Source organism: Pseudophryne corroboree, chromosome 7 (assembly GCF_028390025.1).
Source record: "Pseudophryne corroboree isolate aPseCor3 chromosome 7, aPseCor3.hap2, whole genome shotgun sequence".
Classification (NCBI taxonomy): domain Eukaryota; kingdom Metazoa; phylum Chordata; class Amphibia; order Anura; family Myobatrachidae; genus Pseudophryne; species Pseudophryne corroboree.
Window position 1 is genome coordinate 428,267,981 of NC_086450.1, and position 27,844 is coordinate 428,295,824.

General features: G+C 43.3%; 1 protein-coding gene across 1 annotated transcript; it reads right to left on the reverse strand.

Moving 5' to 3' along the window:
• Positions 1-239: 239 nt before the first annotated feature.
• LOC134944245 (uncharacterized) lies at positions 240-27,844 on the reverse strand. Its single transcript, XM_063932828.1, has 16 exons — positions 27,779-27,844; positions 26,633-26,832; positions 22,813-22,919; positions 22,368-22,486; positions 21,082-21,243; positions 20,710-20,918; positions 14,896-14,999; positions 13,787-13,902; positions 13,066-13,233; positions 12,752-12,960; positions 6,653-6,756; positions 6,405-6,523; positions 2,811-2,969; positions 2,457-2,665; positions 2,219-2,313; positions 240-466 (listed from the first exon to the last, which is right to left on the reverse strand). The coding sequence occupies exons 1-16, from the start codon at positions 27,842-27,844 to the stop codon at positions 240-242; spliced, it is 2,373 nt and encodes a 790-aa protein (XP_063788898.1).

A 27,844-nucleotide genomic window follows, 5' to 3' on the forward strand; every position in this document is an offset into this window, starting at 1 on the left:
CCATCTGGATCTCAAGTCCATATATAGTCACTCAAAGGAAATGGACTTTTCAAAAACAAAAAGTGGGCAATCATTCACATTTAGGTACAACAGAATATTTACTGCAGTGAGCAAATGAGATTTTCTTACTGCTTACAACCGATAATGTTGCTTCTTTATATCCTCCCAAAACTGTATTGTTGTGGAAATATTTTACACATTTCTTAATGAGCTTCAGCACCTCTCCTGCCATATGACTCTCATGTCACTGATTGCTTGGCACTCTTTCTAATTGCCCAATGATTCTCAATCATTTCCACATCAGAGAAGGTTGTAACACAGATATAAAAGATATCAACACAACTCACCACTTTGATAGTTGGGTAAAGCAAGACAATGTCACTCCATGATGCGTAAGTAATGTACACACCAAAATATTGAAGTACCCATCCTCTAGAGCCCAGTCCGCCACCGGTGCAGGAAGAACCTAGACATAAATGTTATATTTTACACATAATGTTTGTCAAGAATTGTATTCTGCATATAAATCTACCAATCAAATACACACAAGAGCTATCATTTCATATAACTATAATGGAGTCTTGGGCGCCTGAAGGAAATGCCCTCCTCCCTGGCAATCCTTGTCTATTTCTGATCAGAGCTACCACTAGGAGAAGGACTGGCAGCTGCAAAATCACAGGAATCGCGCTCACAACAGGAGGGCGGCATCAGAAAATGATAGTCCAAAACCGCAGTTGGTTGGAGTACACACTGATCGCTTAAACGCATTTCAGACATGTATAGGTCCTTCTTCAGGTGTTTCCTCCCTCCAGGACTGCCAGACCGGGCTGCGATAAGCAAAGCCATAGAAGCAGTCCATAGAAGTCTGTGGTTTGCACATGCCCAGTCGCACCACAGTGTCTGTGCTAGTTCCGGCACCGGCCAGATCCATTGTGCAGGTGCCGGGACCCGAGGCAGGCTGTCTCCCCTCCTCTCCGGGCATGGGTGTAGCGGCACCCCCGCTACTAAAAGTAAGTAGGAGATGCCACTACTTGCTAGATACCTAAAGACTATTTGACAATTATCATTCTGAATCCAGACAACTGATCACTTATTAATGTGTATGTAGTAGAACTCTTGCTTTTGGAGGCAGCCTCTTGTACACAGACACTTGATGTTGTAATTACCGAACATTAACCATGAGGTAAGAGAAATGATACAATATAATCTAGACACCCACGTCACTGTGACTGTGTCACTTAGAAATATCTTCATATGGTACATATAGGGATATCCACCTTCGTTTTATGGACATATAAATTACCTACATTATCTTATTACTTTCATTATTATTTGAATATTGCCCTTTTATATACATATTTTTTTTCTTACTGTGTTTTTTGTTTATATTCATGTGCCTGTCTTTGAAAATAGGACAAAAATAAATGGGATTTTTACATTTTATACTTTGTGTAATGCAGTGATTACATAGAATCAATTGACCTTTATTAGCTAATGGTAGGAACTTTTATACCTGTGTCTATTCAGGGACAGAACTCTTTTCTCTTTAGTTTGCAATTCCTTTTTCAGAAGCATCTGAAGAAAGACCTACAGTATATAGGCCTTCTGGCGGCCCCCTGTGGTGCGCGTGATTCCCAGGATTGTGCAGCTGCCGGTCCTTATTTCCATCCAAGAGGACTCTGGGTAGGCAAGCCTGTATCCCATCACAGCCAGACTGGGGAGTTTTGTATATGTGTCCATTGGCGGCTGCAGAGGTGGGCCTGCAGCACAGTCCAAACTTCAAATAGGGGAGTCACGCCATCTGCCAGTGAGTCCCAGCCAGCGTTGTTTGGCAGCATTTGGAGTGGCAGTTGGTGTGGTTCCCTTATTTCAATTTTGGACTGTGCTGCAGCACTACCTCTGGCATCACCACTGCTTTGTATTAACCATTGTGAAATTGTGAGTGCATTTGTGTTATTGAATAACCTGTTTTCTGCACTATCACTTTGTTGGCTGTATTCTCCTTATCCCTGTGCTTTGAGCTATGGGGGATAGGGGAGCCATTCATCTCTTTCAGACTAATTCAAAGACAGGAGAAGAAAGTGGAGCTGCACTATAGATATCCGGTGTGGATCTCAGTGAGGAACATTTTGTTATTTGAAAATTGAAACACAAAGAAGATTACTCTAGTTGGAACATTACTAAATGCAAAACTATTTATTGAGCATTTCCACCTTACCTGTGCTTGATAGTTGATTATTTAGGACTGATTTTATAAAGCTGTATACGTCACTGGGATTCTCAGGATTTGCAGCCGCTGTTAAACCCCCCACACTGTTAAACACAGAAGCGATGTTAACGGTGAATCTGCTAACATGTGTACATGGAACAACCACCACTTAAAGACATTTGTGAGATCTGTAATATTGTTATGATACCAGAAGACGCTTTATACTGAATTAAAACGTTTATCTTACATAGCAGATAGGGAGTCACAGCTTATGTCGACTGGTAAGAAGCCCAGAGCTTTAGCATTGACTGAATTAACAAAAAATGTCAATCTTCCTTGAAACCAGCTGATGTAATCATTAACGGTGAATGATGAGAAGGCGGATGAGAGCTTGCAGAAGATTTCTCCCAAAAATAGGCTTTTAACCTGTGCATTGGTTATTCCCGTGATGCCATTCTGGAACAGAAAGGAAAAGATCATGCATTACTGAGTGTGGACATTACATGCTATATATATTTTTGGCATGCTAAAGAAATGGTTTTCATTCAAGGTTGAACATGAAAGTTGGTTTCAAAAACTGCTCTATGAATATAATGTTTACCTGGCTACAGGCGGCATTAAATGTGTCCAAAAAGGCGCCAATATTTTGGCTGTTTATTCCATCCAAGACTGTAGTGATCGTATTCTGGTCTGACAAGATAGCATTGTTTGCTATGTATGAGCCCAGCTGCTGGGCTGTGAGGGACTTGACTGAAGAAAGCTGCCAATCACAGAAAATGAAATCATCAAACAGTACATAGGGTAACACTGCACGGCACACATATGGTAACACTGCACGGCACACATATGGTAACACTGCATGACGCACATAGGGTAACACTGCACGACTCACATAGGGTAACACTGCATGACTCACATAGGGTAACACTGCACAGCTCTGGGTAACACTGCATGACTCACATAGGGTAACACTGCATGACTCATATAGGGTAACACTGCATGACTCACATAGGGTAACACTGCATGACTCACATAGGGTAACACTGCATGACTCACATAGGGTAACACTGCACAGCTCTGGGTAACACTGCATGACTCACATAGGGTAACACTGCATGACTCACATAGGGTAACACTGCATGACTCACATAGGGTAACACTGCATGACTCACATAGGGTAACACTGCACAGCTCTGGGTAACACTGCGTGACTCACATAGGGTAACACTGCACGACACACATAGGGTAACACTGCATGACTCACATAGGGTAACACTGCACAACTCACATAGGGTAACACTGCATGACTCACATAGGGTAACTCTGCACGACACACATAGGGTAACACTGCATGACTCACATAGGGTAACACTGCACAACTCACATAGGGTAACACTGCATGACTCACATAGGGTAACTCTGCACAGCTCTGGGTAACATTGCATGACTCACATAGGGTAACACTGCATGACTCACATAGGGTAACACTGCATGACTCACATAGGGTAACACTGCACAGCTCTGGGTAACACTGCGTGACTCACATAGGGTAACACTGCACGACACACATAGGGTAACACTGCATGACTCACATAGGGTAACACTGCACAACTCACATAGGGTAACACTGCATGACTCACATAGGGTAACTCTGCACGACACACATAGGGTAACACTGCATGACTCACATAGGGTAACACTGCACAACTCACATAGGGTAACACTGCATGACTCACATAGGGTAACTCTGCACAGCTCTGGGTAACATTGCATGACTCACATAGGGTAACACTGCACGACTCACATAGGGTAACACTGCATGACTCACATAGGTTAACACTGCATGACTCACATAGGTTAAAACTGCGCGACTCACATAGGGTAACACTATATGACTCACATAGGGTAACACTACATGACTCAAATAGGGTAACACTGCACGACACACATAGGGTAACACTGCGTGACTCACATAGGGTAATACTGCACGACTCACAAAAGGTAACACTGCATGACTCACATATGGTAAAACTGCACAGCTCTGGGTAACACTGCATGACTCACATAGGGTAACACTGCATGACTCACATAGGGTAACACTACATGACTCACACAGGGTAACACTGCACGACTCATATAGGGTAACACTGCTCGACTCACATAGGGTAACACTATATGACTCACATAGGGTAACACTATATGACTCACATAGGGTAACACTATATGACTCACAAAGGGTAATACTACATGACTCATATAGGGTAACACTGAATGACTCGCATAGGGGAACAATGCATGACTCACATAGGGTAACATTACATAACTCACACAGGGTAAAACTGCATGACTCACATAGGGTAACACTGCATGACTCACGTAGGGTAACACTACATGACTCACATAGGGTAACACTACATGACTCACATAGGGTAACACTATATGACTCACATAGGGTAACACTGCATGACTCACATAGGGTAACACTGCATGACTCACGTAGGGTAACACTACGTGACTCACATAGGGTAACACTGCATGACTCACATAGGGTAACACTGCATGACTCACATAGGGTAACACTGCACAGCTCTGGGTAACACTGCATGACTCACATAGGGTAACACTGCATGACTCATATAGGGTAACACTGCATGACTCACATAGGGTAACACTGCATGACTCACATAGGGTAACACTGCATGACTCACATAGGGTAACACTGCACAGCTCTGGGTAACACTGCGTGACTCACATAGGGTAACACTGCACGACACACATAGGGTAACACTGCATGACTCACATAGGGTAACACTGCACAACTCACATAGGGTAACACTGCATGACTCACATAGGGTAACTCTGCACGACACACATAGGGTAACACTGCATGACTCACATAGGGTAACACTGCACAACTCACATAGGGTAACACTGCATGACTCACATAGGGTAACTCTGCACAGCTCTGGGTAACATTGCATGACTCACATAGGGTAACACTGCACGACTCACATAGGGTAACACTGCATGACTCACATAGGTTAACACTGCATGACTCACATAGGTTAAAACTGCGCGACTCACATAGGGTAACACTATATGACTCACATAGGGTAACACTACATGACTCAAATAGGGTAACACTGCACGACACACATAGGGTAACACTGCATGACTCACATAGGGTAATACTGCACGACTCACAAAAGGTAACACTGCATGACTCACATATGGTAAAACTGTACAGCTCTGGGTAACACTGCATGACTCACATAGGGTAACACTGCATGACTCACATAGGGTAACACTGCATGACTCACACAGGGTAACACTGCACGACTCATATAGGGTAACACTGCTCGACTCACATAGGGTAACACTATATGACTCACATAGGGTAACACTATATGACTCACATAGGGTAACACTATATGACTCACAAAGGGTAATACTACATGACTCATATAGGGTAACACTGAATGACTCGCATAGGGGAACAATGCATGACTCACATAGGGTAACATTACATAACTCACATAGGGTAAAACTGCATGACTCACATAGGGTAACACTGCATGACTCACGTAGGGTAACACTACATGACTCACATAGGGTAACACTATATGACTCACATAGGGTAACACTGCATGACTCACATAGGGTAACACTGCATGACTCACATAGGGTAACACTGCATGACTCACATAGGGTAACACTACATAACTCACATAGGGTAACACTGCATGACTCACATAGGGTAATACTACATGACTCACATAGGGTAACACTGCATGCCTCACATAGGGTAACACTGCATGACTCACATAGGGTAACACTGCATGACCCACATAGGGTAACACTGCATGATTCACGTAGGGTAACACTACGTGACTCACATAGGGTAACACTGCATGACTCACATAGGGTAACACTGCATGACTCACATAGGGTAACACTACATAACTCACATAGGGTAACACTGCATGACTCACATAGGGTAATACTACATGACTCACATAGGGTAACACTGCATGCCTCACATAGGGTAACACTGCATGACTCACATAGGGTAACACTGCATAACCCACATAGGGTAACACGGCATGACTCACGTAGGGTAACACTCTCTCTATTTCATCAATCAGTTGCTATAGAATACACTCAGCAATACTTTTGTTAATACCAGTATACTTACAACTTGAAATCCGGAGTTTATCGCCAGTATGTCTCCAATGCTGGCATATGAACTGAATGCCCCCAGGTTGGCCTTAAGCCACATGCCACTGTCTCCTGTAATTGAGGGGCATGCTGATCCTGTAATAATTACAAATGGAAAATAAGATATAACAAAGAGCCCAAACCACCTACCATTCATACATGTATGTAATCACGATCACTAAGAAACAGGAGCATGAATCTGTGCATATATGTATACTGTCTTACCAGTGGCTATGCGCTGAGCTGTAAGGTATGACTTCGCTTTGTTAAAGATTGATTGTTGTATGTCTCCTGAGAGAGCGTTGTATTGACTTCCAAGGGCTGATATTCTGAATGTTCAGAATAGAGAAATAATTAAATTAGCAGGTGGCAGACATTTTTGTGCAGCATATAAATTACTTGAATTATACAAGTTAAATAACTATTAAAATACAATATTATTTTTAATCAATGGTATCACATAATATCAGGGCTGGAAGTGTGCCAGTATGAAATTATGTCATACCGGCACGTCACTTTGGTGGCCGGCTCTGGGATAGTGACAGTGTGACTGCTCTCGGCGCCAGTCAACAAGCGACTCTGGCATCTTTTTAAATTTGGTGCCTGTTACAAGCTAGTTGAAGCTAGGCATTAAGCAAGGGCATTTTGAATTTGCCGCCGACCATGAGCCAACCATAGCTCGCAGACCGACAGCCAATCAGGGAAGATCACTCCTGATTAGTTGCCGGTCTGTGAGCCGTGATTGGCTCACAGTCTACACCAAATTCAAAGTGCCGCTGAGGAGCAGAGAGGGAGGAAAGAAGACCTCCTGAAGAAAAGAAGATGGGCGACCATTGAAGAAGTCCTGTCAGAATATAGATAAGGAGGTGCCACAGTCCAGGACGGGCCAGCGGCAAAGTAAGAAGCTGAGGACTGTTCAGTGGAGGAAAGGAAACACTCTATTCAAAGCTCCCACTGCAGCCTCTCCCTGCGCCACAGTAGGTTGCTTTGTCCACCTTCACTTATTTAATCCTGCACATGCAGAATTTGAAAATAATTTCTAAAGAATTTTACACCTCTGGAAAATGGCCGCTTCCACCACAAAATGCCATTAGACAAAAAAAAAATGCAGCACTAACTGTGCTCGTCTCCTATAGAAAATATATATAATACTCGACGATGAGCATAAAAAAAATGAAACATTTTGTTATCTTTGGCAAAAGAACAATCCACATATAACATTATCAAGTGCTGAAGAGTAAAGTGTAAACACCAGCCATAGACACCTACCACCCCTCTGTGATACATTATGTATTAAAGGGGTAAAATCAGAGATTTCTACAGTCATACCATAACTTGTGTACTTTATTGCTGTCCCCAGTGAGTATGGGAACTGTGGCCTAACTATATTTATCAAGATGAAAAAGGGGAAATTGCTGCTCCTCGCCAGACAGGTAAGCATTGATGAATACCAGTGGTACATATATATACACTGCTCAAAAAAATAAAGGGAACACTAAAATAACACATCCTAGATCTGAATGAATGAAATATTCTTATTAAATACTTTGTTCTTTACATAGTTGAATGTGCTGACAACAAAATCACACAAAAATTATCAATGGAAATCAAATTTATTAACCCATGGAGGTCTGGATTTGGAGTCACACTCAAAATTAAAGTGGAAAAACACACTACAGGCTGATCCAACTTTGATGTAATGTCCTTAAAACAAGTCAAAATGAGGCTCAGTAGTGTGTGTGGCCTCCACGTGCCTGTATGACCTCCCTACAACACCTGGGCATGCTCCTGATGAGGTGGCGGATGGTCTCCTGAGGGATCTCCTCCCAGACCTGGACTAAAGCATCCGCCAACTCCTGGACAGTCTGTGTGCAACGTGGCGTTGGTGGATGGAGCGAGACATGATGTCCCAGATGTGTTCAATTGGATTCAGGTCTGGGGAAAGGGCAGGCCAGTCAATAGCATCAATGCCTTCATCTTGCAGGAACTGCTGACACACTCCAGCCACATGAGGTCTAGCATTGTCTTGCATTAGGATGAACCCAGTGCCAACCGCACCAGCATATGGTCTCACAAGGGGTCTGAGGATCTCATCTCTGTACCTAATGGCAGTCAGGCTACCTCTGGCGAGCACATGGAGGGCTGTGCGGCCCCCCAAAGAAATGCCACCCCACACCATTACTGACCCACTGCCAAACCGGTCATGCTGAAGGATGTTGCAGGCAGCAGAATGTTCTCCTTGGCGTCTCCAGACTCTGTCACGTCTGTCACATGTGCTCAGTGAGAACCTGCTTTCATCTGTGAAGAGCACAGGGTGCCAGTGGCGAATTTGCCAATCTTGGTGTTCTTTGGCAAATGCCAAACGTACTGCACGGTGTTGGGCTGTAAGCACAACCCCCACCTGTGGATGTCGGGCCCTCATACCACCCTCATGGAGTCTGTTTCTGATCGTTTGAGTAAACACATGCACATTTGTGGCTTGCTGGTGGTCATTTTGCAGGGGTCTGGCAGTGCTACTCCTGTTCCTCCTTGCACAAAGGCGGAGGTAGCGGTCCTGCTGCTGGGTTGTTGCCCTCCTACGGCCTCCTCCACGTCTCCTGATGTACTGGCCTGTCTCCTGGTAGCGCCTCCATGCTCTGGACACTACGCTGACAGACACAGCAAACCTTCTTGCCACAGCCGGCATTGATGTGCCATCCTGGATGAGCTGCACTACCTGAGCCACTTGTGTGGGTTGTAGGGAGGTCATACAGGCACATGGAGGCCACACACACTACTGAGCCTCATTTTGACTTGTTTTAAGGACATTACATCAAAGTTGGATCAGCCTGTAGTGTGTTTTTCCACTTTAATTTTGAGTGTGACTCCAAATCCAGACCTCCATGGGTTAATAAATTTGATTTCCATTGATAATTTTTGTGTGATTTTGTTGTCAGCACATTCAACTATGTAAAGAACAAAGTATTTAATAAGAATATTTCATTCATTCAGATCTAGGATGTGTTATTTTAATGTTCCCTTTATTTTTTTGAGCAGTGTATATATATATATATATATATATATATATATGTGTGAACGTGTACGGCGGCACTCAGATAAATAAAGACAAGACGACAGCCTGTTTTATATATGTCGTTATGAGAGGCAGTGAGACAAATACACTACCAATTGCAGATGGTCTGTTCTGCGTAAAGGGAGTAATTCCGAGTTGATCGCAGCAGGAACTTTGTTAGCAGTTGGGCAAAACCATGTGCAGTGCAGGGGGGGCAGATATAACATGTGCAGAGAGAGTTAGATTTGGGTGTGGTGTGTTCAATCTGCAATCTAAATTGCAGTGTAAAAATAAAGCAGCCAGTATTTACCCTGCACAGAAACAAAATAACCCACCCAAATCTAGCTCTCTCTGCACATGTTCTATCTGCCCCCCCCTGCAGTGCACATGGGCAGTGGCGTAACTACTGCCCCCGCAGTCCTCGCGGTGGCTTGGGGGCGAGGGGCAGCGGGGGCGCCACTGACTTAGAACAGATTGACATGCGGACGAGCGTCCGCATGTCAATCTGCGGTCTCCTCTCCCTCCCTGCTGTGTTGGAGGGACACGGAGCAAACATCGCGCGTCTCTCCTGTGTCCCTCCCTGGCTCTCCCCCGGCCGGTCTAAGGAAGTGCCGTTCGTGAGCTCTGATTGGCTCACGAACCGGCACTTCCTTTAGACCAGCGGGGGAGAGCCAGGGAGGGACACAGGAGAGACGCGCGATGTGCGCTCCGTGTCCCTCCAACACATGGGATGGGGGGGGAGAGAGCAGGCACTGGGGGCATATACCTGGCACTGTGGGGGGAAGATCTGGCACTTGGGGCATATACCTGGCACTGTGGGGGGCAGATCTGGCACTGTAGGGGGAAGATCTGGCACTGGGGGCATATACCTGGCACTGTGGGGGGAAGATCTGGCACTGGGGGCATATACCTGGCACTGTGGGGGGCAGATCTGGCACTGGAGGCATATACCTGGCACTGTGGGGGGCAGATATGGCACTGGGGGCATATACCTGGCACTGGGGGGAAGATCTGGCACTGGGGGCATATACCTGGCACTGTGGGGGGCAGATCTGGCACTGGGGGCATATACCTGGCACTGTGGGGGGAAGATCTGGCACTGGGGGCATATACCTGGCACTGTGGGGGAATATCTGGCACTGGGGGCATATACCTGGCACTGTGGGGGAATATTTGGCACTGGGGGGAGCAGGCACTGAGGGGGCATATGTGGCACTGTGGGGGAATATTTGGCACTGGGGGGAGCAGGCACTGAGGGGGCATATGTGGCACTGGGGGGGGTATATGTGGCACTGGGGGCATGTACCTGGCACTGTGGGGGAATATCTGGCACTAGGGGCATATACCTGGCACTGTGGGGGAATATCTGGCACTGGGGGCATATGTGGCACTGGGAGCATGGCCCTAGCAACAAGCACTACCCCCTAGCAATGAGCATGACACCCAGTGCATGAAACCCCTGGCAACGAGCATGACACCCTGAGCATGAAAACCCCTGGCACCGTGCATGGAACCAAGAGCATGAAACCCCTGGCAACGAGCAGGTAATTTAAAAGTAATTAGAAGCCTTACTGTAGAACTTAATGTGTAATGGGCATTACGGTGTGTGGCATAATGTATCACGGACATTGCGGTGTGTGTCATAATGTATCAGGCATTACGGTGTGTTGTATACTATATCACGGGCATTGTGGTATGTGGTATAATGTCTCAGGATCATTGTGGTGTGTGTCATACTGTGTCACAGACATTGTATGTGCTATAATGTATCAGGGGCATTGCAGTGTGTAGCATAATGTATAACGGGCATTGCGATTCCTGTCATAATGTGTCACAGGCATTACGGTGTGTGGCATAATGTGTCTGGGGCATTACAGTGTGTGCATATTGTGTCATGTGCATTATTGTGTGTGGAATAATGTCTAAGGGCCATTGCAGTATGTGGAATAATGTATACTGGGCATTACTATAAGGAGGAAAAATGACAAATAATGTAAGGGGCATGAATCAGGATTATTTTTCTTTCCTGTGGTGGCCAACGTCTGGGTGTGCAGGTTGCAAAACTGGGGTATAAGGTAGTCTTTTCCTGCAATGCCACGCCCTCCACGCAAAGCCACGCCCATTTCGACAAAGCCACACCCCCTTTTTTGCCAGCGCGCACCTGCGGCGCGCGCATTTTTCTACCTTTGCTAGTGCCAATGGTATGGGGGTGGGCGCCGAAGGATTTTTTGGCTTGGGGGAGAAAAATTTCTAGTTACGCCACTGCACATGGGCCCTCATTCCGAGTTGTTCGCTCGCTAGCTGCTTTTAGCAGCAGTGCACACGCTAGGCCGCCGCCCTCTGGGAGTGTATCTTAGCTTAGCAGAATAGCGAACGAAAGATTAGCAGAATTGCTAATAAATAATTCTTTGCAGTTTCTGAGGAGCTCCAGACCTACTCACAGATTGCGATCAGCTCAGTCCGTTTAGTTCCTGGTTTGACGCAACAAACACGCCCTGCGTTCGGCCAGCCACTCCCCCGTTTCTCCAGACACTCCCGCGTTTTTCCCTGACACGCCTGTGTTTTTTAGCACACTCCCGGAAAACGCTCAGTTACCACCCAGAAACGCCCCTTTCCTGTCAATCATTTACCGATCAGCAGAGCGACTGAAAAGCGCAGCAGAATCCACAGCAAATCTGCTAAGTTTTTAGTTAAATAACTAAGCGCATGCGCCCTGCGTGCCTTGCACATGCGCAATTAGCAACAAATCGCAGCATAGCGAAAATCGGCAACGAGCTAACAACTCGGAATGACCCCCATGGTTTTGTCCAACTGCTAGCAAAGTTCCTGCTGCGATCAACTCAGAATTACCCCCCAAGCCCTATAGTAGCCCACAGTACTTGACAGTCTCGGACTGGGGCATGAAGGGCCCACAGGGGGAATGCAGTGGTAGGGGCCCATGTGTAGAGGCTTGGCCAATCATTAGTGAATGGTCTGGGCTCCTTGATAAATATATATACAATAAATACTGATAGTACATGCATGATAAGGTACCAGATTAATAACAGCAATGCACTGCAGAAATACACCATAGTCCTGTGCAGTATAATGTAACATATGCATAATGTAATTCAAGTGCACAATCTGGATCTCTAGAGGAGGGAGTGGGCCCCCAGGCAGTGGGGCCCCCATGGGGTTTCCACTGTACCCCTGTGTTCCAGTCCAACCCTGGTCCTTGATACAAAGTACAGCACATGTATATATACAAATATTGTGTGTGTTCACTCTCTTACATGGTTTGGAAGGCATTGCAGTTAATGTTATTTGGTATCTGCTGAATTTGGGTGTCAGTGATGCTTGCCAAAAAGAGACTGAATTTGCCCTGCCAATAGTCCGTCCACTGGGCATTAGTAAATATAGTAAATTGGGTTGAGACCTTGGCATAGATGGCATTGAACAGAGAACTTTGGATGCTGAGGTTTGGCAAGGATATTTTGTTATTCTGTAGGAGAAAAAAACAAGACAAAACAATATAGATAACTGAGCATCTTATACTGTAGATCAGTGAAAACTTTGGTGACATTGCTGAACCTGGTGCGGCCCTTACCTGGTCCGCAGTGGTCTGGAAGCTGGACAGGAAGCTGTCTAACTGGGTGAATGAAAATCCAGACAGAGTCTGAATGAGGATTTGGGCTTTATCTTGGTTATTGAGTATATCTCCACTGAAGGTCAAAGTTGCTATTTGGTCTGGACTTAGGACACCAATAGCAGAGAGCTGCAAACAGAGAAAAGAGTACATGATTGATTGTTCTACGTGATGTGTCTTTTGGATAAAGTGATGATACATGTAAGTCGTCTTATTTAGAATGAGTAGTTTTGAATGCTAAAGGGCCTATTTATTAACATTATTTTTACTAAAATAATGTGAAAAAGGGTGTTTTCACACCCTTTTCACATGATTTTAGTATCACCTGAATGTATTAAAGGGCATTTGGAGCAGTTTTCATGAAAAACTGCTCCAAACCCTTTAATTCACTTTTTTTTTTTTAGTAATCCACATCGCATTCCCCATAATGGGAAATGCGATCTGACCACATTTACTAAAAAAAAAAAAAAAAAAAAAAAGGTGAAAAAAAAACCCCGCAGTGTGCCCTGTGATAATCTCGCCAGCTCAGGCTGCAGTGAGCCCTGATATCTAAGAAACTGCTGAGAATTTTGGTCTTGGTATTTTCAAAAAATTCAAATTCTAGGTAACAAAGTCCAAAACTGGTTAAATGGAGGTGCATGAAAAGTTCTGTATTTACCACTTGCATAGAAAATGAACTTACCCCATCGAAACTAGGTATGTAGCGCTGAATGTCGGCATAACTAACAAACACAGAGAATTTGCCGAAAAGTCTTTGAACTGCAGTGGTGCTATATTCACCGCTCACAGGGCAGACACCTGTATTTAGTAGATGTAGATAAATTGGTCAGCACAGGTTTATAATTATACATATATATAAGCCAAAAACAACAAGGATGGTGATATCAACTAGCACACTGATGTAAGGGATCATACCTACAAAAGCTAGTAGTGTCTGTGTAAATAGATAATTTGCTTTAAAACAATTTAATAAGCCTTTTAAACAGGCCAGTACTGACGGGAGAGATGTGTGCTGAGCGATCTTAATACAGACCGCTCAGCACACATCTCTCCCCCCGCTCAGCACAGCGCGATGTGTGCTGAGCGGGAGGGGGGCGCTCATTTCACACACGCGCGGAGCCGCACATCGCTATCGCTGGGGGGGCATACACACGACAGATCTGTGCTTAAAATCTAAACAATCAGATTGCTAAGATTGTAAACACGGATCTCTCCGTGTGTACCCCCATTTAAGGGGGTCTGAGTCTGACTGCAGCTGTACGCCCACTGCAGCCCATGTATGCCGGGTGTCCTTGCGTCTGTATGCAGATGGCCGTCCCACCCATTGTTTTTCAGTCTGCAACTGTCTTAATTAACATTGGGATCAGTCCCATCTCCCTCATCATGATATAAATGGACCATGAAGCCGTCCTACTAGCATACGACACTCCCACTAAACGGGCCAGTTCTGTGCGATCGCATGCTTTCCGCCCAGTTACAGCACCCAAATGACCAGTTGATGGAAAGATAGGTCTGTCAATGGACTTATCAGTCTGTCTGCACCTGCAATCTCCGACTGTGTGGTAATGCCTGGATTGGAGCATGCGCGCTGTGGCGACCGTTTTCTAAAGAGCTTGCACAGGTTGGAGATATACGCGAGGTCTGTCTGCCTTTCCTCTAGTGTCTGAATCAGGGATCAGACCCTAAGAATCTAAACTGCAATTCATTTTTGCTTTGTCGAGATTGTTTCACCAATACAGAGATGTTCTTTTTTACAGTATGTGTACAGTACAGTTGTCACATGACCCTTACCTGAGCTTGTGACGCGCGATTCAACATTATCATGTATGGCTTGATAAAGGCTGGCTTGGATGTCTTGGCTGAAGTCAACTAAAAGGTTGCCCACATTCTCTATACTGGATTGTAGTACAAAATATAAACAGGATTATAATATGGTGATATCTGTCAGGTTAACAACAAACTGCATATACCAATGCAGGCCTAGAGACAAATGCAATACTATATTGTATAGTAAAACCTCTGGATTAATGGTCTAAGGGGAACATTTACTAAGCAGTGATAAGAGTGGAGAAGTGAGCCAGTGGAGAAATTTCCCCATCAACCAATCAGCAGCTCTGTATCATTTTACAGTATGCAAATTATAGATGTTACTTCAGTGCTGATTGGTTGCCATGGGCAGCTTCTCCACTGGCTCACTTCTCTGCTCTTATCACCGCTTAGTAAATGCACCCCTTAATGTTATTCTCAAAATAACTGAGGTTTACAATTTTCAGACTGTGATAATATGTTATTCATTCTTTCAGTTTGTGGAAAGCAGACTTTTTTTTTTTTACTGTGGAGGTAGGGCATCTACATTTTGCATCATTTTCAAAAAAGTGCAGAGAGAAAGGAGTACTTTTGAGGAGTAGCATAGCCTAGGTGATTAGCTAACCGTCTCCTAGGTAACAATTCTCTGTTCAGATTGGAGGAATAACATGCATTACACAAATTACTGGGAAGATTCCTGGTGGGTAGACACCTGCCGTAGCAATAGCGAACCCAGACAGAGACTTCTTGGTACTGTAATGAGGTGAAATCCATGACTTCTGTGTTTGGGATATTTCATGCACTAACCTGAGGCAAGAGTTTCCTTTACTTTATGTTTTGTATCTAAAAATTTTAATTGTTGGGGTTCAAATTATAATTTTGCTTTTAAATTATAGATCATATTGTGCATATTGTGTGTTGACTGATTTGCAGAAGGATTGTAGTTCAATAGCCAATGCAAAAACAGTTGAGACAATGAATTGTAGCTTTCTAGTTTCTCGACCAGTGTATACAGACAGTGTCAGACTGGGGCGTGAAGGGCCCACCGGGGGAATGCAGTGATAGGGGCCCATGTTTAGGGGTGTGACTGATCTCCAGAGGGGGTGTGTCCAGTCCAGCTACCATATTGGTTTGCGCCTAACTAGTAGAGAGTGCATCGACTAGGCACCTTGATACATATATACATTAAATACTGCTAGTGCATGCATGATAGTGTACCAGAATGGCAATGTAGGAAATACACCATAGTCCTGTGCAGTATAAGGTAACATATTTATAATGTATATTGTTGTAAGGCAAGCTGAAGGCAAGCTCAAGATCAATTGTTGCTTAGCAGTCATACTGTAATCCATAGTTAGTAGAAAAAATTCTTCCTAAGGCGCTGCAAATTGGAGCAGCAGTAGACAGTATGGATAGGTCACCAACCTACAAAGACAATATAAAACAGAAAAATACAGTCTCACTTTCTGCGCTCCAAGTGTCCCCTTGTTTTTAAACGATCCTCATAGCGATGTCATATTGTTCATGAAAAAAAGACAGAAAAATATAATAGTGTAATCCTGTATGAGCATAAAAGTTCTTTCCACTGTGTTAAGGGAGAACTAGGTGATGAAGATGGTTTCAATTGTATATTTTAATAAAAGGAGGGTTCTTTTGGCCCTAATTGGCTTCCCCCTTTCTTTTTTAATTGCATACTCACCATATGAGTGATATTCATACTCAATATACGGTGTCACAGAGGAAACAAACCCTTACGGAAAAGAAACCTTTATGTGCTTTCTACCCTCCATTTTCAAGTAAGCATAAACGTAAGGATCTATTACCGTATCTTCACGGCATCACTTTGGGTGATCCTATAAGAAGGTGGACGGCTCATTTCTCTTTTGGGACCATCTTCATCACCTAGTTCTCCCTTAACACAGTGGAAAGAACTTTTATGCTCATACAGGATTACACTATTATATTTTTCTGTCTTTTTTTCATGAACAATATGACATTGCTGTGAGGATCGTTTAAAAACAAGGGGACACTTGGAGCGCAGAAAGTGAGACTGTATTTTTCTGTTTTATGTAATCCATAGTTGCCAATCTCCTGGTAGTCCAAACGGTAGTCGAGTGACCGGAACCAGAAGTGACATTGAGTGCGTGCACACGGGGATGGAGTGGCAAGGTGCTAGAGCCGTGAGCTGGGGAAGCCAGCAGCTGGCAACCAGGGCAAAGCCAGCGGCCAGGAGGGAGCCAGCAGCCGGGAAGAACCAGTGGCCGGAGGGAGCCAGCGGCCAGAGGGAGCCAGCAGCCGGTGGGGAAGGGAGACTGCAGCCGGGGAGAACAACTTCTGTGCACAGATCATTGGAGCAGGGTGCAGATAAGTATTAACTTTTCCTATTAGCTTTTCCCACTGTGTTGTAAAATTGATGGTCTTCCTTTGTCCATTACTGTATTTTATAGTTAATCCCCTGTTTTTGTACTAAATTTATCTTTATCCTATCTATTTATTTATATTTATTTATTTATATTTATATTTATTGTCTCTTATTCCTTTATTTTATTTATTTATTGTCCTTTATTGTTCCTTATATATTCCTTATATATTGATTGTCCCCATCTTTCTGATTTTCTGAAGGTAACAGGGACTTAGCACTAATTAAAAAATGGGGGTGGCTGAGATTGGGAATCTCACTCAGTGCGTGTCGTGCATGATGTATGCGCACCTGGCACAACAGTCCGAGTGTGTGTACATCTGTGCGAGATGTGAGTGTATTGCTGCCCTGGAAGCCCAGGTAACTGATCTAAAACAGACTGTTACACGACTGAGGAGCATTCACAATCTCGAGCAAAGTTTAGATAGAATGGTGGAGGAGTTGCAGGGGGGAACACTGATAGACGAGGATGATCAGGTAGACAGCTGGGTCAAGGTTAGAAGGAAGAAGAAGAGGGGGATGGGGAGACAGGACATCTTCGATCTGCCAAACCCCAATAAATTTGCAGATTGGACGAAGATTCTGGGGATAGCAGTGAGGAAATGACGGAACTGGAGGAGGCGGTTCCCTCTAGCAACCAGAGGAGCGCTCCCCCCGGTACAGATGGGAAAAAAGTTAGTGAGGTACCTAGTCAGATTGTGGTGGTAGGGGATTCTATTATCAGGAGGACAGACAGGGCAATCTGTTACCGGGACCGTGATCGCCGTACAGTCTGTTGTATTCCGGGTGCTCGGGTATGGCACATCGCGGACTGGGTAGATAGATTATTGGGAGGGGCTGGTAAAGACCTGGCGGTCTTGGTGCATGTTGGCACCAATAACAAAATTAGTGGTAGGTGGGATGTCCTTAAGAAAGACTATAAGGAATTAGGCAAGAAACTTAAGGCAAGGACATCAAGGGTAATATTCTCTGAAATATTACCAGTGCCACGCGCTACTTCAGGGAAGCAGAGGGAGATTAGGGAGGTAAATGTGTGGCTTACAGACTGGTGTAGGAAGGAGGGGTTTGTGTTCTTGGAACACTGAGTGGACTTCTCAGTCAGGAGCCATCTTTTTTGTCGCAATGGATTGCACCTGAATGAGGAGGGGGCTGCGGTGCTGGGAGACAGGATGGTTAGAAGGTTGGAGGAGCTTTTAAACTAGGAGCCTGGGGGTGAGGGTTTATCTAGAAGTTGCGGGTTAATCAGGGAGAACAGTAAGGATGGGGGTAGTGAACAATTTGGGGGTGGAGAAGGGGGGAGCGTAAGATCAGATGGCAAGGGTATTTGCATCGGTATTGACACTGGAAATACTGACACAGGTATTGCCCAAGACATTCACAATTTATTACCTAATGACGAATATGGCTCAGCAATATGGTATATAGAAAATAATGTGCATAACATAAGGGAGGATACTAACATCAGGGAGGGGGGGTTTAGAAAGTCTTAATAGGTCAAATAAAGATAGTAGTGAGGAAGGCTGTATTATGCATGATGGGGTGGAAAGGGAGGGTGGAGAAAAACAGTCAGTAAGGGTAATTCTAGAAAGGCACTTGTAAATATAGATAAGATACCATTAAAACAAACGGGCATGGGAGATGCTAAGCTAAGATGTATACTTGCGAACGCAAGAAGCCTATCGGGTAAAATGGGGGAATTGGAATGGCTTGTACCAAAGTCTCAGTATGATATTATAGGTATTACGGAAACATGGTGGGACGAATCTCACGACTGGGTGGAGAATTTGGAGGGATATTCTCTTTTCAGGAGGGACAGGGTTACCAAAAGGGGAGGAGGGGTATGTCTCTTTGTTAAACCATCTCTAAAACCAAAGTTAATAGAGGGTATTTTCGAGGGGGCAGGAGATAACGTTGAGTCACTATGGGTTGAGATTTCAAGTGGGGGCACAGAGGCAAAGAAACTAGTCATTGGCACGTGATACAAGCAACCGGATATTAGTGTACACGATGAGGAACAACTATTACACCAAACTAAAAAAGCTGCGGGAATGGGGGACATCCTAGTGTTAGGGTATTTTAACTATCCTGAGATAAATTGGAGTAGCGATTCATGTGTAAAAGCTAGGAGCAGCAGGTTCTTAAATACATTAAAGGAGCAATACTTGACTCAATTAGTCGAGGACCCAACTAGAGGTAAAACTATTCTGGACCTAGTTATTACCAATAATGTGGACATTATATCAAACACTAAAGTTGGGGAGAACTTGGGAAACAGTGACCACTATTTAAATCTTTGCGGATGATACTAAGCTGTGTAAGGTAATTAATTCATAGATGTGTAGTCTCTACAAAATGACTTATTTAAACTTGAAGCCTGGGCGTCTAAATGGGGAATGTGGTTCAATATAGAAAAATGCAAAATTATGCATTTTGGGACAAAAATCACACAAGCATTGTACACTCTAAAGGGGGAAATGATAGGGGTAACTGTGATGGAAAAAGATTTGAGGGTGCTCATAGATAATAGTCTTAATAACAGTAAACAATGTCAAAATGCTGCAAAAAAGGCAAGTAAAGTGCTTGCATGCATACAACGGGACATTGAGACAAGGGATGAGGATGTAATCCTGCCACTGTACATTGTACATTGTGTTAAATTTTGGGCACCATATTATAAAAAAGATATCAGGGAACTAGAAAGAGTTCAAAGGCGGGCTACTAAATTGATTAAAGGGCTAGAGACACTGGAGTACAAGGAAAGGCTTGCTAAGTTAAATATATATACACTAGAAAAGCGGCGACAAAGAGGTGACATTATTAATATCTTCAAATATGTAAAGGGTCATTGAAAGGAGTTAGCTGGGAATTTGTTTATTAAAAGAACTCTCTATAAGACACGTGGGCACTCGCTGAGGATAGAGGAGAGAAAATTCCGTACACAACGTAGGAAAGGGTTCTTCACGGTAAGGGCAATAAAGATTTGTAACTCCCTGCTGGAGAAGATAGTAATGGCAGACGCTGTAAATGCATTTAAAAACCGATTGGACAAATTTCTAACTGGAAAGGGTATCCAGGGTTATAGCATTTAACATAGTGACATTAATCTGGGAGTGGTAAGAATCCTTGTTGTCAATTGGTACTAAGCCATTACTTCAGCAGGTACATTATTATATGAACAGCTGATCACAAAATACAGGTTGAACCCAATGGGCATTTTGCCTCTTTTCAAACTCACTAACTATGTAACTATGTATAATTCAAGTGCTCAGTCTGGAACCTGATCCCAAGATAAGGAGGGTAGCCCACAGGCAGTAGGGCCCACCGGGGGTTTCCCCTGAACCCCAGTGGGCCAGTCCAACACAGGATACAGATTTACTTACATTATGGTGTAGCCAATACAATCAGCAGAGCCCAAGAGCTTGGATAATTGATCATTATTTATGTTGGAGAGGAAAGGCTGTAATCTGACAGAAAGGAGATCATTCCAGTCACTTGAGGAATATGTGGACAGTTTAGTCGCGATGACGGAAATGGAAGAAGACAGGTATTTAAGGCTGATTGTAGCGTCTTTGATCGTTCGTATATTCAGCTGCAAAACATAATAAACATGATGAGTAATAACTTAAAAGTTTTAGATCATCTGGCACAATTACATTTGCCAAAGGAGAAACATGACACGGATGGATAGATAATAGCAATTAACATACGCAGCATTGATTTCCTACAAGGTACGTTTCTAAGGGTCACTGTACCTTTTGGAGAGAGGAATAAAATGTATCAAGGAATGAGTACACGTCATCAATCCCAAACTGCTGCACTCTTCCAGCTATTTGACAAGCGACCTCTTCATTGTTGATATCCACTGCAGCCACGTTTGAAAGTTGGGTAGCGCTAAGAGTGTTTATGACGTCAGTCTGAAATAAAAGAAGATAACGAAGATAAAGAAGAACAACTTTTTCCAACCAGTTCATGATGAAAAGCAAGGGTGTAGCTACCATAGGTGCAGGGAGTGCAGCTCCTGTGGGGCCCAGAGCTGTAAGGGGCCACCTTACCTTTCACAGTTACATGTGTTATGTACAGGGTGTAGCAACCATAGGTGCAGGGAGTGCAGCTGCTATGGGGCCCATAGCCGAGAGGGACCACCTTCCCTGCCACAGTTACACGTGTTTCTGTTTTTTCCCCATTGGGTTGTACATGGGGACCCTTACACAGAGCTGGATTAAGGTCCCGGGAGGCCTGGGGCACTAAAGAGCAGGGGGCCCCCATGGACTAAAATATATATATATATATATCCACATCGCTCCAAGAATCCCTCCTCCTTCAGTTCAGCGTGCGGCGCGCCAATGACTGAGCCGCAGGCTTGCTGAGCCGGACAGCAATTGGACAGCTGAGCCGTCGCTCAGCTGCCCTGACTACAGCTGTTAGAGCACTCTTCTTAGAGCTGTAGTCAGCGCAGCTGAGCGACGGCTCAGCTGTCCAATTGCTGTCCGGCTCAGCAAGCCTGCGGCTCAGTCATTGGCGCGCCGCACGCTAAACTGAAGGAGGAGGAGGGACAGGGCAGCAGGGAGCCGGGGCTCGTGAGCGCAGCACCGCAGATTGGATTGAAGAGAGATCCGATCTGTGGTGTGGCAGGGGGCCCTTTTGGAAAGGGGGGCCCGGGGTACGTATCCCAGGGACCCCCCCCCCCCTTAATCCGGCTCTGCCCTTACAAACATTTGCCTTGGGGCCACCATATATCTATTTACGTCCCTGGACCTGTGCATTCTAATGTGGTACAAAATGAACAGGATGGCATTATAATGTTGCACAATATGAACTGGGGACACTGTATAATGTGAACTGGGGTTACTGTGTTACATAATGTGTATTCTAGTAGCATTGGGAGAGAGGCCCTTTAAAAATGTTGCTCTGGGGCCCACAAAGTTCTGGCTATGCCCCTGATGAAGAGCTGTCATTTGGATGGATTGCTGGATGGATGGATGGATGGGTAGGTATGGATGGAAAGTTGTATTTTAAAACACTCTTTATTGTCACTCACAGTCTGGAAGTTCAAATTCCACGTTGAGAACTCAGTAATATTTGCATAACCTGCAAAGCTCCCAAGATTGTTATCCAGCCAGGTTTGAGTTCTGTCGGTTCCTGACCCACAACGGACCCCTGCAACAGAGATTTTTTTAATATACTGTATACAGTATATTTTGTTTATACTGTATATTCGTTGTTGGTTTTGTCAATACAGCTTCCCAAGTGGGATCACGGAACGTGTTTTTGGGGTTCCCTGATTCTCAGATAGTCAGTTATTTTATTGGCAATCACCTGTTGTGAGGTTCCTGAACAGCGGCACGCAGCAGAAAAAATAATTAAGCATCGCCAAAATCTGTGCGGCAGAGTTTACATTATGTAAGATGCCATCTTAAGAAAATGAAAGGGCACAGTAGGATAGTACAGTAGGTAGCATATACCGACACTGTTACATAACTTACCAGTTTGACTGACTGTAGAGTCGAGCTGATGTTTTATGCATTTGTGGAATACCGCCTTCTTTGTATTCTCTGACATTAAACCAAAGGCGTTATTGAAGCCTTTCAAACTGTAAAACAAAAAAATGGTTCTGTATTGTCACTTGATGTAATATAAAAATGCCATAGGACTACGTCATGACTAATAAATAGAGAGCTACAGTATAACTATGAGCTTAGCCTTAATTGGTGCATACAACTCAAATAGGGTTAATATCCTTATGGACGGAATCCCAGCGCACAAGATACCACTGCTGGAATCCTGACACACAATGGAATCCCGACGTCGTAATTCCGAAAGGGGACAGTACACTGGCCCCCAGAATCCCAAACACGAGATCCCGGACATACAGACAGTGGACCGGGTACATACTACACCGGGGATGGGGAGGATTAGGTTGAGGCAACACCCAGGGACTTAGGGTTAGGGTACAGGGAGGGGAGGGTTAGGATTAGGGTGCGGGGAGAGGAGGTTAGGTTTAGGCAACATCTGGGGAGGTTAGGGTTAGGCTGCGGGGGTGGGGGTGGGGGGGTTGGGGTGGAGGCTTAGGGATTTTGGCTGCTGGGAGGGCACTATTGGTCTCCTGTCAGCATCCCGACAGCCGCCGTTTCATACCCAACCCCTCAAATAATATATTGCATTCCTTTTATAGGAGTGAGGCGAAGCATTAGTGTGATTATGTAAAATTGCATTATCATTTTTTTTTCTCATTCAGTGCACAGCTAGGTTAATGCATCAATGTAGAAATAAATCGAGCGCATCACTGAGCTCCGGTTGCTGTGATTCATTTGTGCGCTCCCCGTTTATATTATATTTACGTGATCTACACTTGGATGTGTTAGTATTCACTAAGGGGCTCTCTTGACTGCTCTCCTGGAATCTCTGGAGGAAAACGTGGACAACCCGATGATTTGTGCTGAATGATATCCCTGGTGGGGTTATGCTGCATGTTCTCAGCACCACGCCCACCAAAACCTCCCACTTAGGAGTCAATTTCATAAGAGGCACCATTAAAAAGGAGGTAAGTATGGTAAGGCAACATCTTGGCTATTATTAATAGGGCCTTTAATCACAGCTAAAGCGTAGACAATACTCGGCTTTGTCCCAACTTTTTTCAGAGCGCTAGATGTGTATTTTCATGTTATTACAGATCCATAAGGATCGACACAAATGCCACATATGAAAACCAACAAGTATACACATATCTACTTTCCCTGACTTCATGTGACAGCCCTGGATTTAAAGCTCTTCTGAATATTTTTGTTTAAGCAAATACAGTATCTCTATTTTTCACAATGTGCCCTATCTCCATTTCCCTCACACATACTGTACTGTACACACATGGGGTCATCCTTGTTTGAATGGGGAGAGCTTCATCTTTCAAACCATGTGCCCCCTCAACTGTGTGGAGTTTGTATATTTTCCCCGTACTTGCGTGGGTTTCCTCCGGGTACTCCGGTTTCCTCCCACAATCCAAAAATATACTGGTAGGTTAATTGGATCCCAACAAAAATTAACCCTAATGTGTGTGTGTGTGTGTGTGTGTGTGTGTGTGTGTGTGTGTGTGTGTGTACATGTGGTAGGGAATATAAATTGTAAGCTCCACTGGGGCAGGGACTGATGTGAATGGCCAAATATTCTCTGGAAAGCACTGCGGAATATGTGTGCGCTATGGGGGTAATTCCAAGTTGATCGCAGCAGGAAATTTTTTAGCAGTTGGGGAAAACCATGTGCACTGCAGGGGAGGCAGATTTAACATGTGCAGAGAAAGTTAGATTTGGGTGTGGTGTGTTCAATCTGCAATCTAATTTGCAGTGTAAAAATAAAGCAGCCAGTATTTACCCTGCACAGAAACAAAATAACCCACCCAAATCTAACTCTCTGTGCAAATGTTATATCTGCCCCCCCTGCAGTGCACATGGTTTTGCCCAATTGCTAACAAAATTCCTGCTGCGATCAACTCAGAATTACCCCCTATATAAATAACTGGTAATAAATGATATATATATATATATATATATGGAGGTGGTGTGGACCCAATAATGCGCTATATATAAGCTGCAACCTTATGACGTACTCCCTGTTAGGTAGGGTACAGATAATGGAATACAAGAATACAAAATGTCAAAGGGAGCTGTATAATCTAATTTTGTGAACTATTCTTCCAGATTATGACCACAGAGTGATAAAATAAAATAACACTTAGTTTATTTATATATTGTCTATGTACAATAAAATTTGGTGAACATAGATAATCACATAAAAATCAAATAGTGTACATATTTAAAATACAAATTCCAATTTTGTTGAAGACATGATATATCAATATGTTCCATCCAATGGTATTGTATACAGGATGTCTGATGGTACGATCTTGTTGTGAGAACATCAGACATCCTGTATACAATACCATTGGATGGAACATATTGATATATCATGTCTTCAACAAAATTGGAATTTGTATTTTAAATATGTACACTATTTGATTTTTATGTGATTATCTATGTTCACCAAATTTTATTGTACATAGACAATATATAAATAAACTAAGTGTTATTTTATTTTATCACTCTGTGGTCATAATCTGGAAGAATAGTTCACACAATTAGATTATACAGCTCCCTTTGACATTTTGTATTCTTGTATTTATATATATATATATATATATATATATATATATATAGTTAGGTAAATTGGTCACTAGCCACTGGATAGTACCCAAGTCAGATTTACACATAATATGTGAGCCCAAGGGCTCATGAGGGGCATAATACATAGGTGCAGCAGTATATACTGCTGGAAATTTGGTAAAATTTGATTAGAGATGTGACTTTTTACTCCAGAGTTTTGAGTATAAAAATGATTAGAATAATACAAAGAAGATATTTCTAATATATTCTTTGCATTTGCCATATGCTTTGAACGCTGGCGTATACTGGAGTATGACTGGAAAGGCTCTGCCTCACCTCACCGCACGTTTTATATATATATATATATATATATATATATACACGTAGTCATGGTCATATTATTGCGATGCGGCTTGTTGCATCATAGCATGTTGCATGCCGTGCCAGGCTGCGACTATTCGCACCCGGCGATCACATCATTAATTTCTCGCAGCACAGATGAGCATCTGCAAAAGGAGAGAGGTATTCCATGTTTGCGCTGGTTCACCACTTTTTGTGCCACCGCAGTTAATTTTTTATTTTTTTTATGTGGTAGGATGAGCAAAGAGACTAATGGTATTTTCTGAAAATATAATTTCTTATGAAAAAACAAGGTATGACTTGTGCTGGAACTCCATGAAAAAAATAATCGATATTAATGTCGGAATGGGACAAGTGCAAATGTACAAAAATGGCTTCAGCACACGAATAAGAAAACCTTCAACAGCGATGGGGGTTAGAGGTAATTTGGTTAATCAAACCTATATATATATATATATATATATATATATAGCAAAGACAAACGGGTGGCACTCCTCAGGACTTCAGAAATAACCAGAGCAGCAGACAGCTTAGTGTAACATCAACATTTTAGGCGCTCTTTATTAGCGCCTTTCGTCAGGCGCTAATAAAGAGCGCCTGAAACGTTGATGTTACACTACGCTGCATTCAGTCCCTCACAGGTCGTTGGGAGGGCACCCAGGTGCTACTGTCCTTATTGTGGAGTGCCGGTCAAAAATACGTTTCTTCTATATATATATATATATATATATATATATATATATACACACACCAAAAGACCAATTCTAATACTTGAATAGATTTAGTTACTCACACTTGGTGATAGGAGTCACATGACAGAGGAATTGGGAGAGTATCTAATTCAGGTTCATCTACAGCATACAGGATGTTCTTCAGTGTCACTTGTGTCAGCTCTTCCCAGTCGTTTGATGTATATGTATCAAAGTCATATTTGATTATATCAAAGGTCTTAGCGATGATCACATCAATTTCTGAGCTTTGTTGTAGTTGGTCCTAGAATAATTTAATTACTCAGTTTAGAAACTCTGTAATACTGTATAAATCATCTAAAGGGTCACTTTCTAATCATACATTTTAGCAACATAATATCATGCTCTGACACCGTCAGATTATGGGGCACAAGTTTAAAAAAAAGGAACGTATTGCTGTGGTTTTAACAAACAAAATATGTACGAGACATCTGAGTGATACTTAATAACTTGCCGATTTGCCATGTCTGACTCTCCAATTGTGTGGATGCATAAGCCAGTTTGCCGCAATTCTTGGTCAATAGGCTTCCCTATGCAAAGGCACTGGGAAGCTTTCTTAGGCAAAGCTGGCGAAAACGAGGTTATCCCCAAAGATAACAATATTGCTGCCATTGGTAACCCCTTTATTTATTGCACACGGAAGAAATAAGTCATACGGCCAGCCCTGGTTTCCACTGGAAATAGAGTTGTTTCCCATTTTATGTATATGTTCTTAAGTGTTTTACAGAATCTTTGATTTACATACTTATACTTCCCAAGTGGTGTTTATACAGTGATGATGTCATCTTTTAGTGTTCATCAGGAAGACTTGTGTATTGGAAGAATATCTGTACTTACACGGTCTCCTGCCTTTTCCTTATATATAAGGTCTACTGACTCATATATATGTATGTATATATATATATATATATATACTGTATATATAAAATCTTAAATTCTACTGCCTCTTTTCTTATATATAAAGTCTACTGCCTCTTTCTTATATATAAGGTCAACTACCTCTTCCCTATATATATGGTCTACAGCTTTATTCCTTATATATAAGGTCTACTTCTTCATGCTTATTATTATATATATGGTCTACAGCCTCCTCCTTATTTATTTGGTCTACTGCCTCCTCTTTATATATTTGGTCTACTGCCTCTTGCTTTTATTTGGCTATGGAACTCCATAGTATTCCTAAAATGTACTAGAGTCATTGCATTAGCCCATAAATACTGGATTTGATCATTATGGCTTTTCTCTAAGTTACCCAT